Below are 19427 nucleotides of genomic sequence, written 5' to 3'. Positions count from 1 at the left end.
CAAACCCTCTGTTTGGGATCAGCATCCCCTAAACTGACTTCCTACTGGACTCCTGGAGTCCCAACATTCTCATGGCAACTCTGGCCTCTTCAAACAGCCTTTTCACTCGGCCTCGGCTGGGCAAGGCCTTCACGAGCACCGTCTTGGAGTGTAATGGTTTTGTGTAGTAGTTCTCTCCATGTAGCGGACGCTCTCCTCCTCGATGCAAACACAGCATCTGTCTGTGTAGCATGGCAGTGCAGTCACCACAAGCTGTGGCGAGCAGAGAGCTGCCTCCTCGTGCATGTCCCCAGTCAATCAGCACCTCCCGATCAACTCGGCACTGGGCAAGCCTACCTGCTCAATTAATTGCTTAGCAAACTGCCTCCTGTTCCTCGTCCCAGCTGCTTCCATAAAGGCAAACATGCACGCAAGAAGGGTCTCCCTGTCTCATACCTCTATTGATATTTTTTTCTTAGCAGAATACCATTTGTTTACGTGTTCTGTTCTATTACAAGTTGTTATTACCACAAGTCAGCCTAACCATTAACAAAAATAACAATCACAAAGCAAACAGGCAAACAGGGCACTTTATGCTACTGATTCCACTTGTCCCCTGTCAGTTATTACCATACCAGGGTTTCTGTTTTAAGTTTGCATCAGTGGTTCTCATTGCAATAACTAAGCTTTGTTTAGACATACCGTATGCAACAATGTCGTGATCAGCCAAAGTATAGTAAGCACCAGCGCCATCTAGTGGATCACATTTCCGTGGATCAAGTTTCCTTTTGTAATGTCACCAATATAGCTAGCGCTTCCTGACATAAATACTTTGGCTGACCAAGCCTGCTATTGTCTGGCAACAAGAACTGAAGAACAGCAAAGCACTTAAACACAGGCTTATCAAAACAAAAACACAGTACTTGAGTATTTGCAATAAGAAAAACTATGAACCAGTGTGGCACCCACATGTTACTCTTCCAGCCAATTTCATTATTAACAGCCCATAGTCTTACTCAAACCAGGTCTTTTCATTAGTTAATTGAGTGTGGGTGGTTTCAGTGGAAAGAACACCTGGGATAGCGAGAGAGAGAGAGGACTCAAAACAGTCAAAAGTGAGCCAACAGAGTTCAACTGTCATATTTAATATCACATGACTTCGAAAGAAGCAAGAACCAAAGACACATAGAGAAACAACACAGGCCTGCAGGCAAACTGGCAGCCAGTTTGAATTTGATCATGGGAGACAAATTATACAAATCTCAATGCTGGAGCAACAGAACTCAGGAACCATTCTGACAGATTTACAAAATAAAAAGATAAGGGAGGGGATTCCCCCAGTGGTTCACCTGGTAAAAGCACTCCTGTGTGGAAAGCAGGGCACATTATGTGAGCGTGGTGCCACTAAGAGTGCAGCATTGCTATTGGCTAGGGAGGGAAATCAGACAGGGATAGTTCACCTTGTCACGTTTCAGTGACCCCCAAATGACCTGGCAGCTGATAAGGCCATGCAAAGGGTTCAGTAATTTGGCAATTTCCATTGAGTATGTTCAGCGGGTAAAAAGAGTCGACAGGCAGACACTGTAATCGTCCCCTGATTTCCTGATTGGCAAGTGTGTTTCAGCAACATTGAAACTGGGAATATCAAATTGGAGGGGGGGAGGGGGGAGTAAATTGACTGTAAATTGAGCACTGCAGCAAGGTGACATGGTCACGTACACTGTACAGCATGCATGTATCTGTAACAGTACAAGTGTTAGCGTTAAGTATCACACTATATAAGACTTGACAACACTGGATAACACATAGTAAGAATAATAATAATAATAATAATAATAGGTCTACCTCTAGCAACCCAATTGTTCTTTGTTTATATTATTTTCTTACCTTGACAGACTTCCACTACTTGTGATGATGCAACTCTTTAAACTTTTTGCTTGAAACGTGTAGGAATTGGCGCTTTATAATAGTATCATGCAGCACCTGTTGTGCAAATTGGTTGACAAAAACAAACCCATAGAACTCTAGATAAAAGGGCATTTTTACTTTACACTTAGCAATGCCTGTCACAGAACAGTGCCTGCCAAGGTCAATAAGATGAACCAACTGTAACAATATCTGGAGCTGTTTTGTTCAAATGATGTAATGACCCTGTAATTAGCCAATGAAAAATGCATATGCGAGATCAGCTAGCACTGAGACAAAAGTCCTTTGCCAGTAATGCATTGAAACGACAAAGTACTGTAGCTGTAATGGATTTTGCCCTCAAAGACAAGCAACCTTTCACAGTATACCGTACATACCCCGTATATATTATGTAATAGTTTATTAATCATCATATTTAAATATTTAAGAACTGCTACACACTCCTGTGCATTTGGTTCCTTCAGGCATCCTCATCTATTCCCATTTTATTTAGGTTTTGTATAGATTTTGCATTATGGATTGCTAAACTTTAGTAAGCACTCCATTGAGAAAATAAATTGAAAAAAGTTCAATCTTACGGTATGTTGGGGACTGATGATGACTACAATAAAGATGTAATTTTGCATAATTAAAATACTTCAGATCATTAAAAGCATGCATGCTGACAGAGAGACACACAGGAAGTTCCTGGAATACTGTATCCATGTCTGGTATTCTTATTAACTTGAGCTAAAATGTCCTCTTCGTCATACAATGACTGGATAAGCTGTCCCATGTGCAAAAATGGCTTACAGACAGGAGATTGGACAGACAGACAACCTCGTACTGTACCCCCTAGATTACAATGCATGCAAAAAAGCAAAAGACTGTCCTTAGCAAGTTTCTTCACAATTTGGCAAGTGTTTCTGTAGATAAATGATTCAAAAGCAGGATAAGAAAAAGATCATAGACATGGATTCAGGGCTTCCAAAACACAAACGCTGAACACACACAACATTCCAGGTTTTCACTTAGAGCCCTCAGCTAAACTGAACAATACTCTGGCTGCAATTTAAATACAACATTATTCAATTAATCAAATCAATTAATCAAATAACCTGCCCAGCCACCTTCCTGGGCAGCTGGTGCAGCACAACCAATTAAGAGCCTTACTCCAAATTAAACCATCCACATTCTCACTAACAGCGGATTTACAATTCAGTGCATTTAAAAACAACAAACAATAGTGGCCTCTAACACCCCTGTCAGGTGGTCACATATGCTGTGTGCAGGAGAAGACTCGCCCCATCCCACCCCCCATATTCTGATACTATCCACACAACCTGCGATAAAGGATGTTCTTGCATCACAACTGGATGAGATTCTCCCGGTATGAAAAAAAATCTCAGCAGCCATACAGTACAGACTGTTGGACAGAAAAAGACAGACAGACCCACCTGTTTAGACACTACGAGACACGCAGCAATATGAATTGAGCATCCTTACCAAGTTTCATAACAATAGAACAAACAGTTCTCTAGACACAGTGCTCTATCGACATTTCACCTTTCGATAATTTACTAATCAGGTTCATTCACTGTTGACAGAACATTATAAATGTCCTACTTTCCTGTATAAGGGCCTTTCACTAATTTATGTTTTTTTGATGTGTATGTCAGATAGCAAAATAAAGAGAGATGTGTATGCAAAACACTATAGTATGATGTTCTTACACATGTCTAGATGCTTTCATTATATATCTCTATCAAGCTGTATGCAGTGTATATCATTTACATAACATTCCAGAACATACATTCATGGTAGTCTTCTTGTAACAAATGAACGTGCAAAGTTTAAAGAAATATAGGACAGCTCAAATATAGCCTCCAACAACCAATCACAAATCAGTAGTCATGAATAAGTAGGTCACCTTAATCTAGATTCTGACACACTCAAGTACTACTGAGTCACCATTCACAATGCTATTGAAATTAGTGAGCCGTTCTCTTGATAAATAACTAAAAATGCATGTAAAAATATGTACAGAACTGAGTTACAATCAAATCAGTTTCTTCAGGACTGAACCCGAAAAGTATTTTGAAGTTATAAAAAAAAAAAAAAAGGAAAACTGAATAAAAGAATTTTTAAAAAAGATTCTGTGCAGATTAAATCAAATGTTCACAAAAGCAATGCAACCCTGCCTGGCACATATTTCAATTGTTTTTCATTTTCATTTAATCTTTATTTTACCAGATAAGAAGATTGAGAACAAATTCTCATTTACAACAACGACCTGGTCAAGAGGCAAACATCACAGCAGCACAAAGCAAATAAATACAACATAGAAAATAAAAATATATTAACACATTAACACGTACAAACACATGCATCAGACAAGAATGAATTCAGATTCCGATTAAAAACATCCTCCGAAACAAAACTCTGTAGTTTTCATTTTTATTTGAAATTCATTCCAGTCATACGCAGCTGCAAACTGAAATGAATTACACCCAGAAACAGTGGACACTCTGAGAAGAACCAGTCTAATAAATGGATCTGATCTTAAACTGTAAACTGAAGCAGAGAACTGTAATAAGTTGCGCAGATATAGTGGGGTTTTCCCAATCAGGGTTCTATAAACTAACCTAAGCCAATGATCCAATCGCCTAGTCTGCAATGAAGGCCATTCAACCATCATATAAAGATCCCAGTGATCAGTAAGATTATAAATCTAATAGCAGAATGGTATAAAGCATCAAGCTTCCCCAAAGCAGCTTTCGAGGCCATTTATAGACAACATCACCATGATCCAGTATTGGAAGAACAGGTACAACATACAGCAGCATTTTCCACATGTAATACAAGCTCAAAGCTCTATTCATTTTTGCCAGTTTCAGCAATGGGTTAAACATCATTGCCTTGACTTAAGTGGGACTGCCTTATTTTTTTTCAGCATGTCTATAAGTGGGGAACAAGCAGCTCAGTGTTTAGGGTGCTGGGGAGGTCGTGGGATCAAATCCATATTTTGAGTGTATCAAATAGATCTAAACCACAGTTAGGGTCAATTTAGGTTATAAACCAGGACAGATGTCGTTTATCACTCTTGCTGTGACAGCTAGGAAAGTCCCACCTGTTTGCATTACTTTGTCTGCATGCTTACCACATTTAATCTCACTTTCTGACAGCCCTGTGATTTCATTTTGCAGTTTTATTACCACCAAAACTGTGTTCAAAATGATCAGGCACCGTTTACAGGAAATGCCAACAGATCTGATACTATCACAATGGGCTCACACCCACATTAACCACATAAAACACTGCTTTTGAACCACTATGCAAACATGCATTTTGAAACCGCTAACTGCCATCCCACATAATAAAATTACTGCTTACCTATTTAGGGAGAGACTGCGGTCCACGAAACCAGGCATTTAGATTTAAACAGCAATCAGCAGAATTGTTTTCTGGATGCATTCGTTTTTCCAAACAAATATTTCTCAACTTCTGAAGGATATGTGCATGTCTGATAATTTGCTTGACTGTTTAGTGGTGTATCAGAACAAAATCATTTCTGAGTCTGAGAGACACAGGCGTTACAAAGCCTCGAGTTCTTCAAGCGGACTGTTGGAGTGGCATGCAGGCTTGGCTCTCCGTCACTTGGCAACCGCAGAAGCTTCATCAGCTCAACTTCCCTTAGAAAAAAAAACCGACTCACAAAAAGAACAAAGGTTTGTTGTTTTCTTCCGGGTTGGACTCCTGCAGCTGTTGGCACAACATATTGTTACAGTATTTTTTTTTTCTGATTTATGTATATAATGTTGATTTCTGTTCTATAATTCAAAACCTGGTTTTAGAACTTTGACCCCGATGCTGAACAAATTATTCGTTGCTATTATATCCTTGCATGTTTGCAATCACGCAAAAAGATACAAAATGTATTTTTTTGCAATTAAAAAAAACAATATAGGCATCCCATTGTGACTGTATTTTTAGATAAATAAATAAAAAGGTAAATAATGTCGTTTTCAAGTTTATACAAAACCTGGCTGCGTTTCACTGGCGTGAGTGCAGAAGGATCTGACTTGACAGGGGGCATCTTGGAAATTGTAGTTTTCCGTTTTCCGTGTCTTCGATAGAATGATTAGACTACATCTGAGATGCAAACTAATAATCCCAGGATTCAATGCGAACAACAGCAGCGCAGGCGCAGTTGTCCTCTGTACCCGTAACTATAAAATCTTCTAGAGGTGACCCTTCTCTTTACCAAGCCGGAGACGTTGTTGTGGGTTGACGGTAGACCAAGAAGCATAGGCAATGGTAAAGTACTGTGATGCTGTAACAGACTTTAGCGTTTAAAGTGTGCCCTTAAATGCTCTTTATAAAAGTATAGATATAATGTAATATCGGTGTTTTTATATGTAAATAGATGTATCTTTTCAAGAATATAAAGTTTCCTCTCGTGTGATATTTTATGTCAATGTATTGCTTGACAGAAACACTGTATCGCGTTATTCATTCGGTTCTGCTGTACCAGACACCAAAAGCTAGCTTGCATAATGATTTGGGAAACCGCATACTGCGCAAGCATTAATCCAATCATAATTTCAAGGTTGTAATTCAAGTGTGCTAGCTGTATACTAAAAAGGCAGACCACATAAAAACGATCTAAATGGCTGTCGTTCATTTGACGTTAGCTTCCTTGCACCGTTCCAGTTTAAATTTAGGCCAACCAACCCATTTTCTATTGCTGTGCAAAGGCGTTTAAAGTGGTAGCTTACAGCTTCTATTTTGTGCTTAGTCTTTAGGTGGGAATTGGCTTATGCAAGCAAAACGTGTTGACCGGGTAGAAGTGACAGACGTTTTACAGTTTTCCAAGCTTCTAATTTGTTTTTTATTTTAATTTGGTCAAGTGCCATAATGTATGAGAGAATTTCTGAGGCTTTGTTTTAGAAAATGGATGTTCAATTGATTGATCACCTTTTAAACTTTGTTTGTCTGTTCATGTCCAAACGTTGCAGCTCATGTTTAAGCCACATATATGCCTGCACCTTGGAGATGGCCAGCATGTAACTTATTTTGCTTATACCACCTAAAAGTAATGTTAACCATGGAGCAACAACCAAGCCTGTCTTCAACTGCATTAATAAAAATTGACATTTTGTACATTTTAAGTCTTGGCATTAGGCAGTACACTGCCGTGTGATGGCCTATTGTCAGGATGGTTAAAATAAAACTTAATTTGTTTAGTTAAGCTGCAGTTTACTTTCAACACTTCACCCCAGAAATGCATACCTGTATGCATGGTTATAGAAACTCAAGTGGTGAAATTCTGTTAATGTTGCTGTGACATTTAAATTGGTTGCTGCATCTAAAAGATGACCAAACAGTATGGATTCAACTTGAAATTTCTCTGCAGATAATTTAGTTCAGGTACTAATCTACTTCATTGTTGCAGTCTGACCCCATTCGCGTTCTTGTGACTGGAGCTGCCGGCCAGATTGCGTACTCCCTGCTTTACAACATTGCCAAGGGAGATGTGTTCGGCAAAGATCAGGTATAAACTGTGCTTTTCTAACACATGCACAGTAACTTTTACTACACCTACATAAGCAATGTTTTATCTGAGTGGTCTACTACTTTTTAAAGTAATGTGTGTTGTCATTTGTTTGTGATAGACAGCTGAAAAGCATAGGGAGGTTAAATGCCTCCCTTGCAGTAGTTACCATCCTATGATGGCTTGGAGATAAATACAACCACCCACAATTCCCCCAGAGGAAAACTAGCTCTACTTTGTATTGGTATTTAAAATGATTAAACTGAAGCACAGCTTCTGCTTGTAGGGTGTAAGTTAATTATCTGCTGGGAATGAGTTAAGGCACACTTGATCTTTTATACATTTCAGTGTCTGGCTGAGTGCACCCAGAATTTAATTGCTAGCTATTGCTAGGTAGGTTATCATGGAGTGGATTTGTGTTTTTAATTTGAAGTCTTTGTTTAGCCCCTTGTCCTTGTTCTGCTTGACATCACTCCAATGCTGCCAGTCCTCGATGGCGTGGTGATGGAACTGCAGGACTGCGCTCTCCCACTTCTCAGAGGTACAGAGAATAATCTGTTTTATTGCTTTAATGATAGCTTGTAACAATGTCCCTGATCACTAACCACTATTCTTTTCAGCTGTAAGCAAGTAGCGCTTGCACTGGTTTTATAAATTCACTTCTCTTAAATGTCTCCTAAAAGAAATGGCAAATTCAACACAAGAAAGGTAGGTCATTGCCATTGGTTAAGGATTAGGCCGACATTGCCACGCTCTGATACTAACTAATCTAACCAGGTTGAAAATGCTTCTAGATGAGAACAGTTTTGAGGTTCTTATGTGTAATTGAGAACAGCGAGTATGCAAGGTACGACTTGGATCATTTCATTATACAAAGGCATGGCACCCTTTCAAGGTGATGACGGTATGTATTATTGTTAAATGCTAAGCGCATACTATGCTGTCTAGTGATTGTAAGCAATATTTCTGAAAACAAAGCTAGCTTTCTCTATCACATTATGGTATGTGGTTAGGAACGCATATGCAACTGACCCTGTATCATGCTGTTGGTAGTGACTGGCTGTATTTTTATATTGATTTAAATTGAATGTAATAAATCCTGACAATATTCAGTTGCCAGGCCGTACGTATTACACCATCTGCATAAAGAAATTTGGCAGAACTGGAATGCATTTCTTTGCAACATGAGAAGTCTCCACCGCCGCAATAAGCAAGGTTAACTTTACATTATCAAAAGACTGTATCCTCTGTACTGTAAATTTTGTGTGTACTGTAAGTATTGCTTAGTTAATGAGACAGGATAGTATGTGCTCTGCATTAAATTGGTGTGCCCCTACTAAGGAAAGAAACCCCGTTGCCCCTCACATAGTAGCAGTAATGCATTTTTTTTAAAGTATCGAAACTCAAAAGCTTGTTGCGTTACTTCAGAATACTGAATTTGAAGATGTCAAAGCATCACATTTTCAGTGTAAGATTTTTACAACAGCCTGCTTGTTCAAGACAGGCTCTGCTTACCCTCCCCCAGTCTAAATTGAAATTGTTTCGATTCCCAGAGGTCATTCCAACCGACAAGGAGGAGGTAGCTTTCAAGGACCTTGATGCAGCAATTCTGGTTGGCTCCATGCCAAGGAAGGAAGGCATGGAGAGGAAGGACCTGCTGAAGGCCAATGTGAAGATTTTTAAGTCTCAGGGTGCTGCTCTGGACAAGTACGCGAAGAAGACTGTCAAGGTGATTTTAAGGCTTAGGAGGGTGCAATGAAATGGGACTCTGTTTTGTTTCCTAACATGGGGATGTCGGGTGGCTTGTTTTGCATTGAGTGTGGCACATTATCCCATGGTGGAGATGCATTTCACAAGGAACATGGATATGGTGGAAGAAGCTGTAAAGTCACTCCTTTTAGTTTTACACATCTACAGAACCACTTCTCCATTTGTTGCATATACCTAGAGAAGAGCTTATTCAGATATGGTGAGCCCTTTGAGCAATGTGCCGTAAATTGAATGGAACTTTGACTAACTCAAGGAATAAAGGGTGCTTTTACAAGCACTCTGCAGTGTTAAGACAACCAGACCACCTCTTCAGATAGGTGCCAATTATCCCAAACGTGCATTCTAACCACTCCTTCCCCGCTGGTTAACTACCCTAGCATTTAAGATGAACTGACCAATCTTTCTTTTCCAGGTCCTAGTTGTAGGAAATCCAGCCAACACCAACTGCCTGATTGCCTCCAAATCTGCGCCCTCAATTCCTAAAGAGAACTTCTCTTGCCTGACCCGCCTGGACCACAACAGGGCAAGATCACAGGTGGGGGAGCTCAGCCAGAACTCTTCTGTGCAGCCACACTGCTGACACTGTTTAGTTAAATGCTTGTATGGGTCAGTAGACATGTTTGATCTGCATTGAACTCTGGTTGAAGGTCAAATGTCCAAAATCTACATTTTACTTGGTTGTGTTTTTTTGTTTGTTTTGCTTTTCCTTCTTCAAAGCAAGTATTGCAGGGATTGAATAACCCTTTTGAAGCTTGCTGATGGGTTGCATTATCAAAGCTGAACCTGAAATGAAGCCTCTTGATAACTGGAGGTGCTTTTAATGAGCTGCCTGTCAGTTTGGCAGAAGCCAGCCCAGTGATCATTCTAATGTAGCCTAGATAATTGCATTGCTATGGGGATGACTAATTACCAAGGCTGTGTTGTAATTCAAACCCAATCCCCTGTTTTTTATAAAAAGAAATTAGCAGCGACAGCTGTGAGAATTCCTGCAAATCTTGCCTGCTATGAATTACTATAATTTCACAGGCCTTGCATGTTCCTATATACTGTACAAAATGCATGCATTATGGTAATCCCGTTTATTTTTTTTACTTAACATAATTTCTAGATTTGCATATCGATGCACCAATGCAGTAACCATGTGTTCTACTTCTAGAAGGAACATGGATACACTGGAAATGCTTTTTCATGGATTCATGCAGCAATTTGTAAGTGAGGGAGCAAAGTTGCTTGAGTGAGATTTACAAGAGTGGTCTCCCATGAGCCTTTGGTGCTTTGGCTCCCCTAACCAGTCTCTGGTTTTCCTTTTGCTCATGTTTCTGTGCATTCGGGTGAACTTTTTGAAGAGGCGCAATGACAGCCTTGAAATGTCTGGAAGGAGCAATACTGTTTTTAGTAACTTCAAAAATGCCATTCAAAAATCTAACATACACTATCTATAGGAAAAATATACCAACACAATTGTTGTATATGATGGGTAAGATTTAATGGAATTGTTTAGCCATGTACTTCAGGAGTCTAGATGGGGAAATTAGCAGGGCAAGCTGTACTTGAATAAGTGCTCTCCACCTTTTTTGTCCACAATACCTTGTCGGTTTAACAAGCTGCATGGCGTTAAACGATTGACTGTGGCTGTCTTGTACAGGTGGCGATACGAGTGGGGGTTCCAGCGGACAATGTGAAGGATGTGATTATCTGGGGCAACCATTCCTCTACCCAGTACCCTGATGTCCACCATGCCAAGGTCAAAGTGCAGGACAAAGAGATTGGAGCCTTTGAAGCAGTAAAGGATGACGATTGGCTCAAGGGAGACTTTATTAGTGTGAGTAGGATTCTCTGTCGGACTGGTACACACACACACACACACACACACACACACACACACACACTTAACCCTAGTAAATTGTGTTAAGATTGACTTATGCCTTTTGATGTTGGGCAAAAATAGAAAGCTGCACAGCTGGCAAAGATTAATTCCTCTGGTTCTACAAGCAGGTATCTTGAGTGGACCACAAATATAAGTGGAGAATATTGCTGCCCCTGGTCAATGCTTGTGTGTTGTACTGCTGTATATCAGAGTCACTGTTTAGTGGTCTGTGGCGCTCAGTTAAGTTAATGTATTCTAACAGAAGTGCTGATTTCATTCCAGTACTTCATATTTTCTCCTTGGGTTGCCATTCATGTTCAATCTGTTGCCTTTTTGTTGCTGCTCCTCTTCCTGATAGTCGGCCCTGGCACAGGCAGGTTTCAAACCCTGCTGTAAATTCTGTGGTTTTGCTTTTGTTCCCAGACTGTGCAGCAGCGCGGAGCTGCAGTCATCAAGGCTCGTAAGCTGTCCAGCGCAATGTCGGCTGCCAAGGCTATCTCTGACCACATGAGAGATATCTGGTTCGGTACTCCTGAGGTGAATGCTTTTTCATTGTTTAGGAAGAACAATTTGTTTATTCATCACACTGTTGCACTTCCTCACAGGCATGTATCCATGCTCCATGAAACTACAGATCTCATGTTAGAATTCTCTTCAAGCATGGTATTTTTTTGTAAATGAGTTTGAGGTCAGTGTTAGGCATGCTTACAAGCATGGAGATCCTGTAGTTGGCATCCCATTTTTAAATGTAACTGCGTATGCCTTAGCTGCAATATACGTAGGCGCTTAGAATTACTGTTCATTTTATTACATACTGTACATCAAACAAATATACAAAGCATTAATATCGTACTGTTGTGCAACACGTGTGTATGACAACACAAAGCAAATTAAATATCTACTTACTGAAGTGATTTTTAATTTAGCCAATGAGGTGTTCACATGTGGTAGCAATGCACTAGCAAAAGCCACACAGCAGTGCCGTCAGCTCCCTAGCAACAAACCTCCTGTGTTGTTGTGAAAGGAGAGGAAGATTCATGAAATTAATTGGAGACTGAAATTGATGAGAAGCAATTACCCTCCGCAGTATGGTGTGCTGCTTTTTACACAAAATAAAAGCAGATTGCGTAGAGAATTTATACTGGACCCTGACGCCCCTGATATAATGGAGTGGTTGTACAGTATTTGTTATTTGTTAGCCTATTTGTTTCTCTCTTTTGACCCGGTGAAAATCTTCACACCCGTTCTGCACTTCCTGTTTTCCAACTGAATGCTTGCATAAGCTTACTGAACAAAATTTAAAACCAGATCTTTAACCTGAATATGCACTTTTGTTGACAGTGTGGAAATATGCTACATAACAAGCTTGAATATTGCAGCAGCACTGGTAAACCACTTGGGAGCAAACTTCTGAGTTATTTTCTATACTATATTCAAAAGAAAACTTGGCCTTTTAGAAGTGTGCATTATTTTGTATTTGAATAAGGATGTTCCTACGTAGAGAATGCAATAAAATCCTCTTCTATTTCAAAGAAAATTAAACTTGACTTTGGTGTCCCTATAAACTGATATCAAATATATACATGTAAGATAGAACCTTGTTTGATTATTGGAACAAATGCAGTCAACTAAACTGTAACGTTTCCCTTTTGTGGTCTGGAAAAATTTATAAAGACGCACAAAGTAAATTCTGTAATTCAGCTGTATATTGCTAGAACTGTGCTCCTTGTTGTGTATTATAAAAGTATTAAAAAAAACTTCTAGTAACAAAGCAAAAACATATTGAATAAGTCTGGTTACAATGTTTTGTGAGTGGATAATCAATTGGTAGTTTACACTTTATAATGTGTGTTCTTCTAATCAAGGGTGAATTCATCTCTATGGGTGTTATCTCTGATGGAAACTCCTATGGGATTCCCAGTGATCTGATCTACTCATTCCCTGTTGTAATCAAGGTAAGCTTTTTATTTGAGACCTTGACACGCTGCAGTATGTTGTCCCCAGTTCCTCTCCTATTAGGTTATTCATTCAAGCACATGTTGTTGAACCATGAGCAGAGCGCGCAGTGTTCAATTTCAGTGGGGTGGGGGGAGCAGGCATTAATACAAAGTGTTGCTGTTCCACAAGTTAATTTAGTGGACAGACAACCAAGAAGGGAGTTCAGATGTAATAAAATGCACTACACTTCTGAACCAAATCTTTTTGTCAAGTCTTAATGTTTAGATTTTACGGCTGTTTTAAATCGTGGCCCCATGCCACGAAACCAGCTGAAGTGTAGGTAGACCTAATTTCAACAGAGTGTTTTTCATTGATTCTGCAACCATTTCATAGTATACATTTATAAAAAAAATAATTAATAATCCAAAATCCAGTTTGGTTTGTGGTAAGTCTTTTGTATAGAACATATAACTTTGACAAGCCTGAAATATAATCCGATTAAATATGTTCTATAACCTAGACAAAGTGTAGTCAATGTGATTGACAAGCTGGTAGTGAGTACTAGATCTCATGTTAAATAAGATGAATAGTAATTGACTGGCAAAATTGCATTGCAACATCAAGGAATATCTCCTTTTGAACGTTCTGTCCAATAAATTGTATTTGGAGAAGACTGCTTCATTCTTTGGCTTTTTTAGTAATGGGATAAAATCATTATTGGGCTTCCAAGCTGGCTTGGTAAGCCTATTGTTGTAAAGATGTAGTTTTTTTTTTGTTTGTTTTTTTTTTATCGTTTTTCCTCCCAAAACTTCAAACTGCTCCTGCTCACACACTGTAAACAGTCAACATGAAACTTGGCAGGTATCATCCCATCTAGTTCAGGTGCCAAAAAGTGTTCCTGCATCAACCAAGATGGCGGCCTGACACATTTTTTGGAAAAACCTTTCAAAAATTTGTGAACCAATTTGATCTGAAACTTTGCGTACGTCATCAGCCACCAAATCCTCTTGTAGTTTGCGAAGCAGAAGTTGCTGCGATAAATTAATATAAAAACGGCTGCCAGCAAATTCATTGAAACGTGCCCCAAACATCAAACCGCTTCTGTTTTGAAAACCGTTTAACCAACTAACTTTGAACTTGGCAGGCATCATCCTGCGGACAATGGAATTCAGATAGGGAAAATTGTGTTCTTTTGTACAACAAGATGGCTGACAGACCTACATTTTCTTAAATTTAAAACCGCTTCAGTTGAAAATTTGTTTATTTGATTAACTCCAAAGTTGACAAGCATCATCCCTGTGTCAATACAATTCACTTTTTCAAAAATGGTGTTTGTGCATAAACCAATATGGCCACCTTATGCATTTCTTTGAAAATCTTTCAAAGTCTTTGGTCAAATGTAAAACTAATTTAGAACTCCTTACCAAGTGCATATAGGTTAATGGTTACTATGGAACACATAGAAAATAATATGTGATCTATCCCTAAATGACCTTGCCTGCGACCTTTTATCTCTCAGGTCAAATGCAAAACTAGCTTAACTCCTTACAGTGCACGTAGGGTTATCGTTACTACACAATACATTTAGGAACCCATATATGCTGTCTTCAGAAATTACCTTAATTGTGACCGTTGACCTCTCCTTAAGGTTAAATGTAAAATTAGCTTATAACTCCTTAGTGTGTAGCTAGGGTCATGGTTACGATGGTGTTTTAAAGTTATAAAGTATCGTGAGATAATGAACTTTGCAGTATTTTGAATTGAACTGCTCCATAAAACTGATCTGTTGCTGACACTTGTGCTGCAGTGCTACAGCTTGCCAAAATATCCAACTGGTACTGAGCTTGGAAGCCGTAAAACTGCCTGGCAGTTGGTGTTGGTAGTAGTATGCTTATTGTTTTTTCTTCTTCCAGAATAAGACCTGGACCATTGTTGATGGCCTGGCGATCAATGAGTTTTCTTGTGAGAAGATGGATGCAACTGCCAAGGAGCTTGTTGAAGAGAGAGATACTGCACTGGAGTTCATTGCTTAACTTGCCCATAGTGATGAAGAAACAGTACAGCACTTAAAAGCAGAGAAACTTCCATGTCGCCTCTAAATCCAAATGTGTTTATAGATGTGTGTGTGACACCTCAAAGGTTTTATTTGGAACCACATGGAATTGAATTTGTAAAGCACCTTTGATCATTGTTGTATCGGTTATAAAGTACAATAAAACCACATAAAAACACTCTTGCAGGAATTGCATTTCTGTGTTTGTTTTGTTTTCTTTCTAATATGCTAGTCTACAGAGAATTTGAAATGTAATTCAGCTTTTTGAACAGTGTTATATAATTGTATAAGATCCACTATTCCATAAAATAGGCTATATCTGAAATACATACCATAACCACTGTGTAACTGGAGAGGTAAACAGGTTCTGCTCCATGGTAAAGAGAAATCAATCATGGATTACAACTATATGGTTGTACAGTATATTCTTGGGTGGTTTCTCATCATATTAGAAACCATAATCTTCTTGTAACGCAATGGTGTATTTAATACTACAATGTGTTTTATTAAGCTTGCTCGTAAGGGTAGCTTGTATGAGTTTTTTTCAGCCCACCTATCGCAACTAATAACCATTTAGGACGGCAACTTAAATTATTCAGCGATGTAGAAACTTTGGCCTGCGACTTGCTGGAAGACAGCCATCATATTGTGGTCGTGTGACTTTTTGGTTTCTGGTTGATCAAAAACGAACGCTTAAATACTAGCTTCATACTAGGTACAGTGGTGTATTCTCTAAGTCTCCAGGTCAAATATGATTGTCAGTGTCGACAAGAAAAAAATACAAATTTCCTGAATATCCTTCTCAGATCCATCTTGGAAAACCATGAAGGGTTATATAAACCAGTCATGACAAATGTCTTGCTGGCCATGAAATTGACCACTTGCCAAATGTGGCTGCTAAAATGAGGTATCTTGACTTGCCATTATATCTGCATAGAGACCACACACTTTGAGTTCTTGTCTTAATTTGGTGCTCAGTTGAGTTCTTTCATTTCTTACCAATGAAATGTTGATTGTCTTCCTGTGTTGTCTACTAAAAATGAACCCTTTCACTGCCACATTGCTTTTAACTGACCATATTAATCCTATAGCCCATGTAATTTGACACAGGGTTTTTATAGTTGGTATACTGTGATTCTTATTTAATTAGAAGTGGCATTATTAACCATTTACAAACCAGTTGATCTGATATAGCCCTTACATTTTTCAACCCGGGATGCTTTGTTTTTAATTTACAGTAAAACAGCACACATAGTTATTTATAAGATGAATGAAAACCTCAAATGAATAGTTGTATATGTTTAAATCTGTGTCCAAGTTGCTAGTCAGACAATACTGATGTGGCTCTTAGTTCTTCACATGTAGGAATTTAACAAATATTACTGGTAGGGCTGAGTTTTGTTTTAGGTAAAAACAGCAAACACAAAAGGGAAAAATACACTACCGAACAGCAAGACATACAGTAAACACATTTGTTTTAATTGCAAATTTTTGTGTTTAATTATGAGCTGTGCTGAGGTTAATCCAGTTCCATGGCCTGTGTTGTCCTTGCCTTATTATCAGATTATTTATGCAATAATGATCTCTAGGCAGGGCATTTCCTGTCCTTTAATGAACCAGCTGGGAGAGTTGAAGGCCTGAGGCTGAGGCATTAACACAGGCAATGCCTGGAGGTCATTATTGCTAATATAAACCATTTAAACTTTTAACAGCAATAACATTTAGATTTTATTTAACATTCATATATATATATGAGCTATAGATATATATATATATATATACACACACACACACACACACACACACACACACATACAATATATATATATATATATATATTATATATATATATATATATATATATATATATATATATATATATATATATATGTTCTGCGGTGCTTGTCCCGTGCTGCTGCAGCTGTTCTTTAACGGTATAATTCCGCCTGGAACAGCGAAGGGAACTATTTTTTCTCAACAAACACACCAAATGTTAAAAAATCTAAATAAAGTTTAGTTTTTAATTTACTTAAGTCAGGGAAAATGTTTATATAAAAAAAAGTTGTGTTTCGTCTGCTATAAGTAAAGAACAGGAACAATGTTAAATATAATAAATTGATTCTTACAGAAGCGTCCTAGTGCCAATTAAAAAAAAAAAAAAAAAAAAAAAAAAAAAAAAAGACAGTATCTCCTGTATAGGACTTTATATTTGTGCCAATTACATATTTTATAAATTACCCCTTATAACAATTACTACATAAAAACAACATTTACAAATACATATGTATACAAACTAAATTCCTATTATTTTTTATGCAATATAATCACATAGCCTTTCATGATACAAACTGACTTGCAACATGGAGATGTAGCTGTTGCATATTAAAGGAATAGAGCTACATCAAAATAAGATATGAATCAGCTATGTGAATAACAGCCCATTTACAGATCTGCTGCACATGGCAGTTAATATTTTGTGTGCTGTATTTATTATTTAAAGAACTTATAAAATGTCTTGGAAAACGGTCAAATTGTTGTGTTTGGTCTTCCGCAGTCATTCATTTGCAATAAAGAGTATTGGCCACATGGGGGCAGTATTTTACACATATCACATGTCCTGGAGTAAGAAATGCAGTTTAATAGCCCCTACAAGAAACATTAAAGAAGGCATTGACCTTGGTGACTGCGATAACAAATGGTTAGCTGGGGAAACTGAAGGGAATCAAAATGTGGCATAAGTAAGATATGCAAGTAATAATGAGAAATAAAGTATAGGAAGGTGAAGGTGTGCCTTCAAATTAAATGCAATCCGTCTACAGTTTTGGGTGTAGCAAATGAAATGGACACACTATTGTAAGTGTCAGTTCATACCTCATGAAAATTAAGATATCATTTTACAGTACTGGTAATTCCTTCTGATAAAATATTGATAACTGATTTGTCATCTTTCATTAGCTTTTTATCATGTTTTAAATATATACGATTGGTTGTAACAGTGGTTAATGGCGTTATCATCTGCTCCTGCTGAACACAAATAACTTACATTGCAAAAACACAGCCTGTTGCCATGGCCACAGATTCACTGTACATAGCATGTCTGACATTGCCCTGTGCAAATGTACTTAGTGCTTGGCCCTTTTCACATTGAGAACTCTTCCCAAACATCCACACTAGGCAATAGATACAAATTAAAACAGTAACAGAGCCTTTTTATGCACTGATAGGCCACTCTGAACTGTACAGACATGTGTTCATGAATGGGAGAGGCCTTGTGTATTTATGACACAAACAGATGTATCCCTTCTAGAGCTGCACTTGACTCTTGTCCAGTAAGTTTGCATATTGCCCCCAGGCTCTGTCAAATATAAATTATATTTTATTTGTACAACAGGAGTGAAACCAGTGGGGCATTAAAATCAATTTAACTTCAATCCAATGAAGGCTTTGACGAAGATATTATTATTATTATTATTATTATTATTATTATTATTATTATTATAGTTTTTCCTCAGAGTTTGAAATTCTCTTGGATCTCTCTTGTCAGATGCTATACCCTTGTGGGATTGAGACTAATTAACATATGGCAACATTATAAATGTTACCAATGTGTATTGTGTAAAATATTGTATGTAAATGTGACCCTGGCCTAAATTTCTCACTTTGGAACTTTACTTTACACATTCACCCTTACAACCTTTACGCATGGGCACCTTCGCAGCAAACCCCTAAACCATTTGGTCAGTAAGTACAGAATGTGCTGGAAGCTTGCCTTGAGTTCAATCTTTACTTCATTTCTCTGATTTAACCCTTTCCACAGCCCCTTATGTGCATACAGGCAAGGCAATGCAGAGGGAAGGGAGCACAGCCAGGTCTGCAGCGTTTCCAAGATCAGCTTACATTTCCAGAAAGGAGCTCCAGATTTAAACACATGCAGTTTGGTTTATTTATTAAATTTAATTGGTCCATTAAGTGAAACCTGTGCAACACCTGGGATGAAGTCTACACAAAGGAAAAAATTTAAATGAGGACAGTAGAAAAAAATTAAAATATGCTGTTTTGAGATCACAAGATAAATTAGATTAGGAACTCGACAACACATTCGTATTCTTTTTCCACTTCCTCAATGCGCCACCATTCTATTTTACATTACCTGAAAATCGGTCCTGGTTTTTTAGAAATAACAGTGCAGTTTAAGAATGGCCTAATTACCTTATGCAATAAACCAGTGGGCTTCAGTCTCATGGTGCTATTTTGTTAGTTGTGCCAATGAGATTACACACACAGTGCCTTGGCCTCCCCAAAAGATAATACTTGTAAGACAATAATCTTTTACTTAACTGTGTTTCAGAAGAACAGGTGAC

General features: G+C 38.2%; 2 protein-coding genes across 2 annotated transcripts in view; one reads left to right on the top strand and one right to left on the bottom strand.

Annotated features, from left to right (window-relative positions):
* The window catches only part of LOC121316132 (WD repeat containing planar cell polarity effector), a 94414-nt gene extending 88396 nt beyond the window's left edge, over positions 1-6018 (bottom strand). The window contains exon 1 of the mRNA XM_041250935.1: positions 5278-6018. The gene's annotated coding sequence lies outside the window, so the exon portion shown is untranslated. The remainder of the gene's footprint in view (positions 1-5277) is intronic.
* Positions 6019-6116: 98 nt separating this feature from the next.
* On the top strand, positions 6117-15244 carry LOC121316133 (malate dehydrogenase, cytoplasmic). Its single transcript, XM_041250936.1, has 9 exons — positions 6117-6201; positions 7340-7438; positions 7883-7979; positions 8992-9167; positions 9621-9743; positions 10854-11030; positions 11499-11612; positions 12941-13030; positions 14927-15244. The coding sequence occupies exons 1-9, from the start codon at positions 6199-6201 to the stop codon at positions 15044-15046; spliced, it is 999 nt and encodes a 332-aa protein (XP_041106870.1). The 5' UTR covers positions 6117-6198; the 3' UTR covers positions 15047-15244.
* Positions 15245-19427: the final 4183 nt, after the last annotated feature.

This window comes from Polyodon spathula, chromosome 5 (genome assembly GCF_017654505.1).
Source record: "Polyodon spathula isolate WHYD16114869_AA chromosome 5, ASM1765450v1, whole genome shotgun sequence".
Taxonomy (NCBI): Eukaryota; Metazoa; Chordata; class Actinopteri; order Acipenseriformes; family Polyodontidae; genus Polyodon; species Polyodon spathula.
The sequence above is the reverse complement of the archived record's forward strand: the minus strand, read 5'-3'. Positions and strand labels throughout refer to the sequence as shown.

Bases quoted from the DNA above. Each gene is read 5' to 3' on its own strand.
- LOC121316133 (XM_041250936.1), top strand. The intron at 7,439-7,882 runs GTATAAACTGTG...GTCTTTGTTTAG, and splicing joins ATGTGTTCGGCAAAGATCAG to CCCCTTGTCCTTGTTCTGCT. The intron at 13,031-14,926 runs GTAAGCTTTTTA...TTCTTCTTCCAG, and splicing joins CATTCCCTGTTGTAATCAAG to AATAAGACCTGGACCATTGT.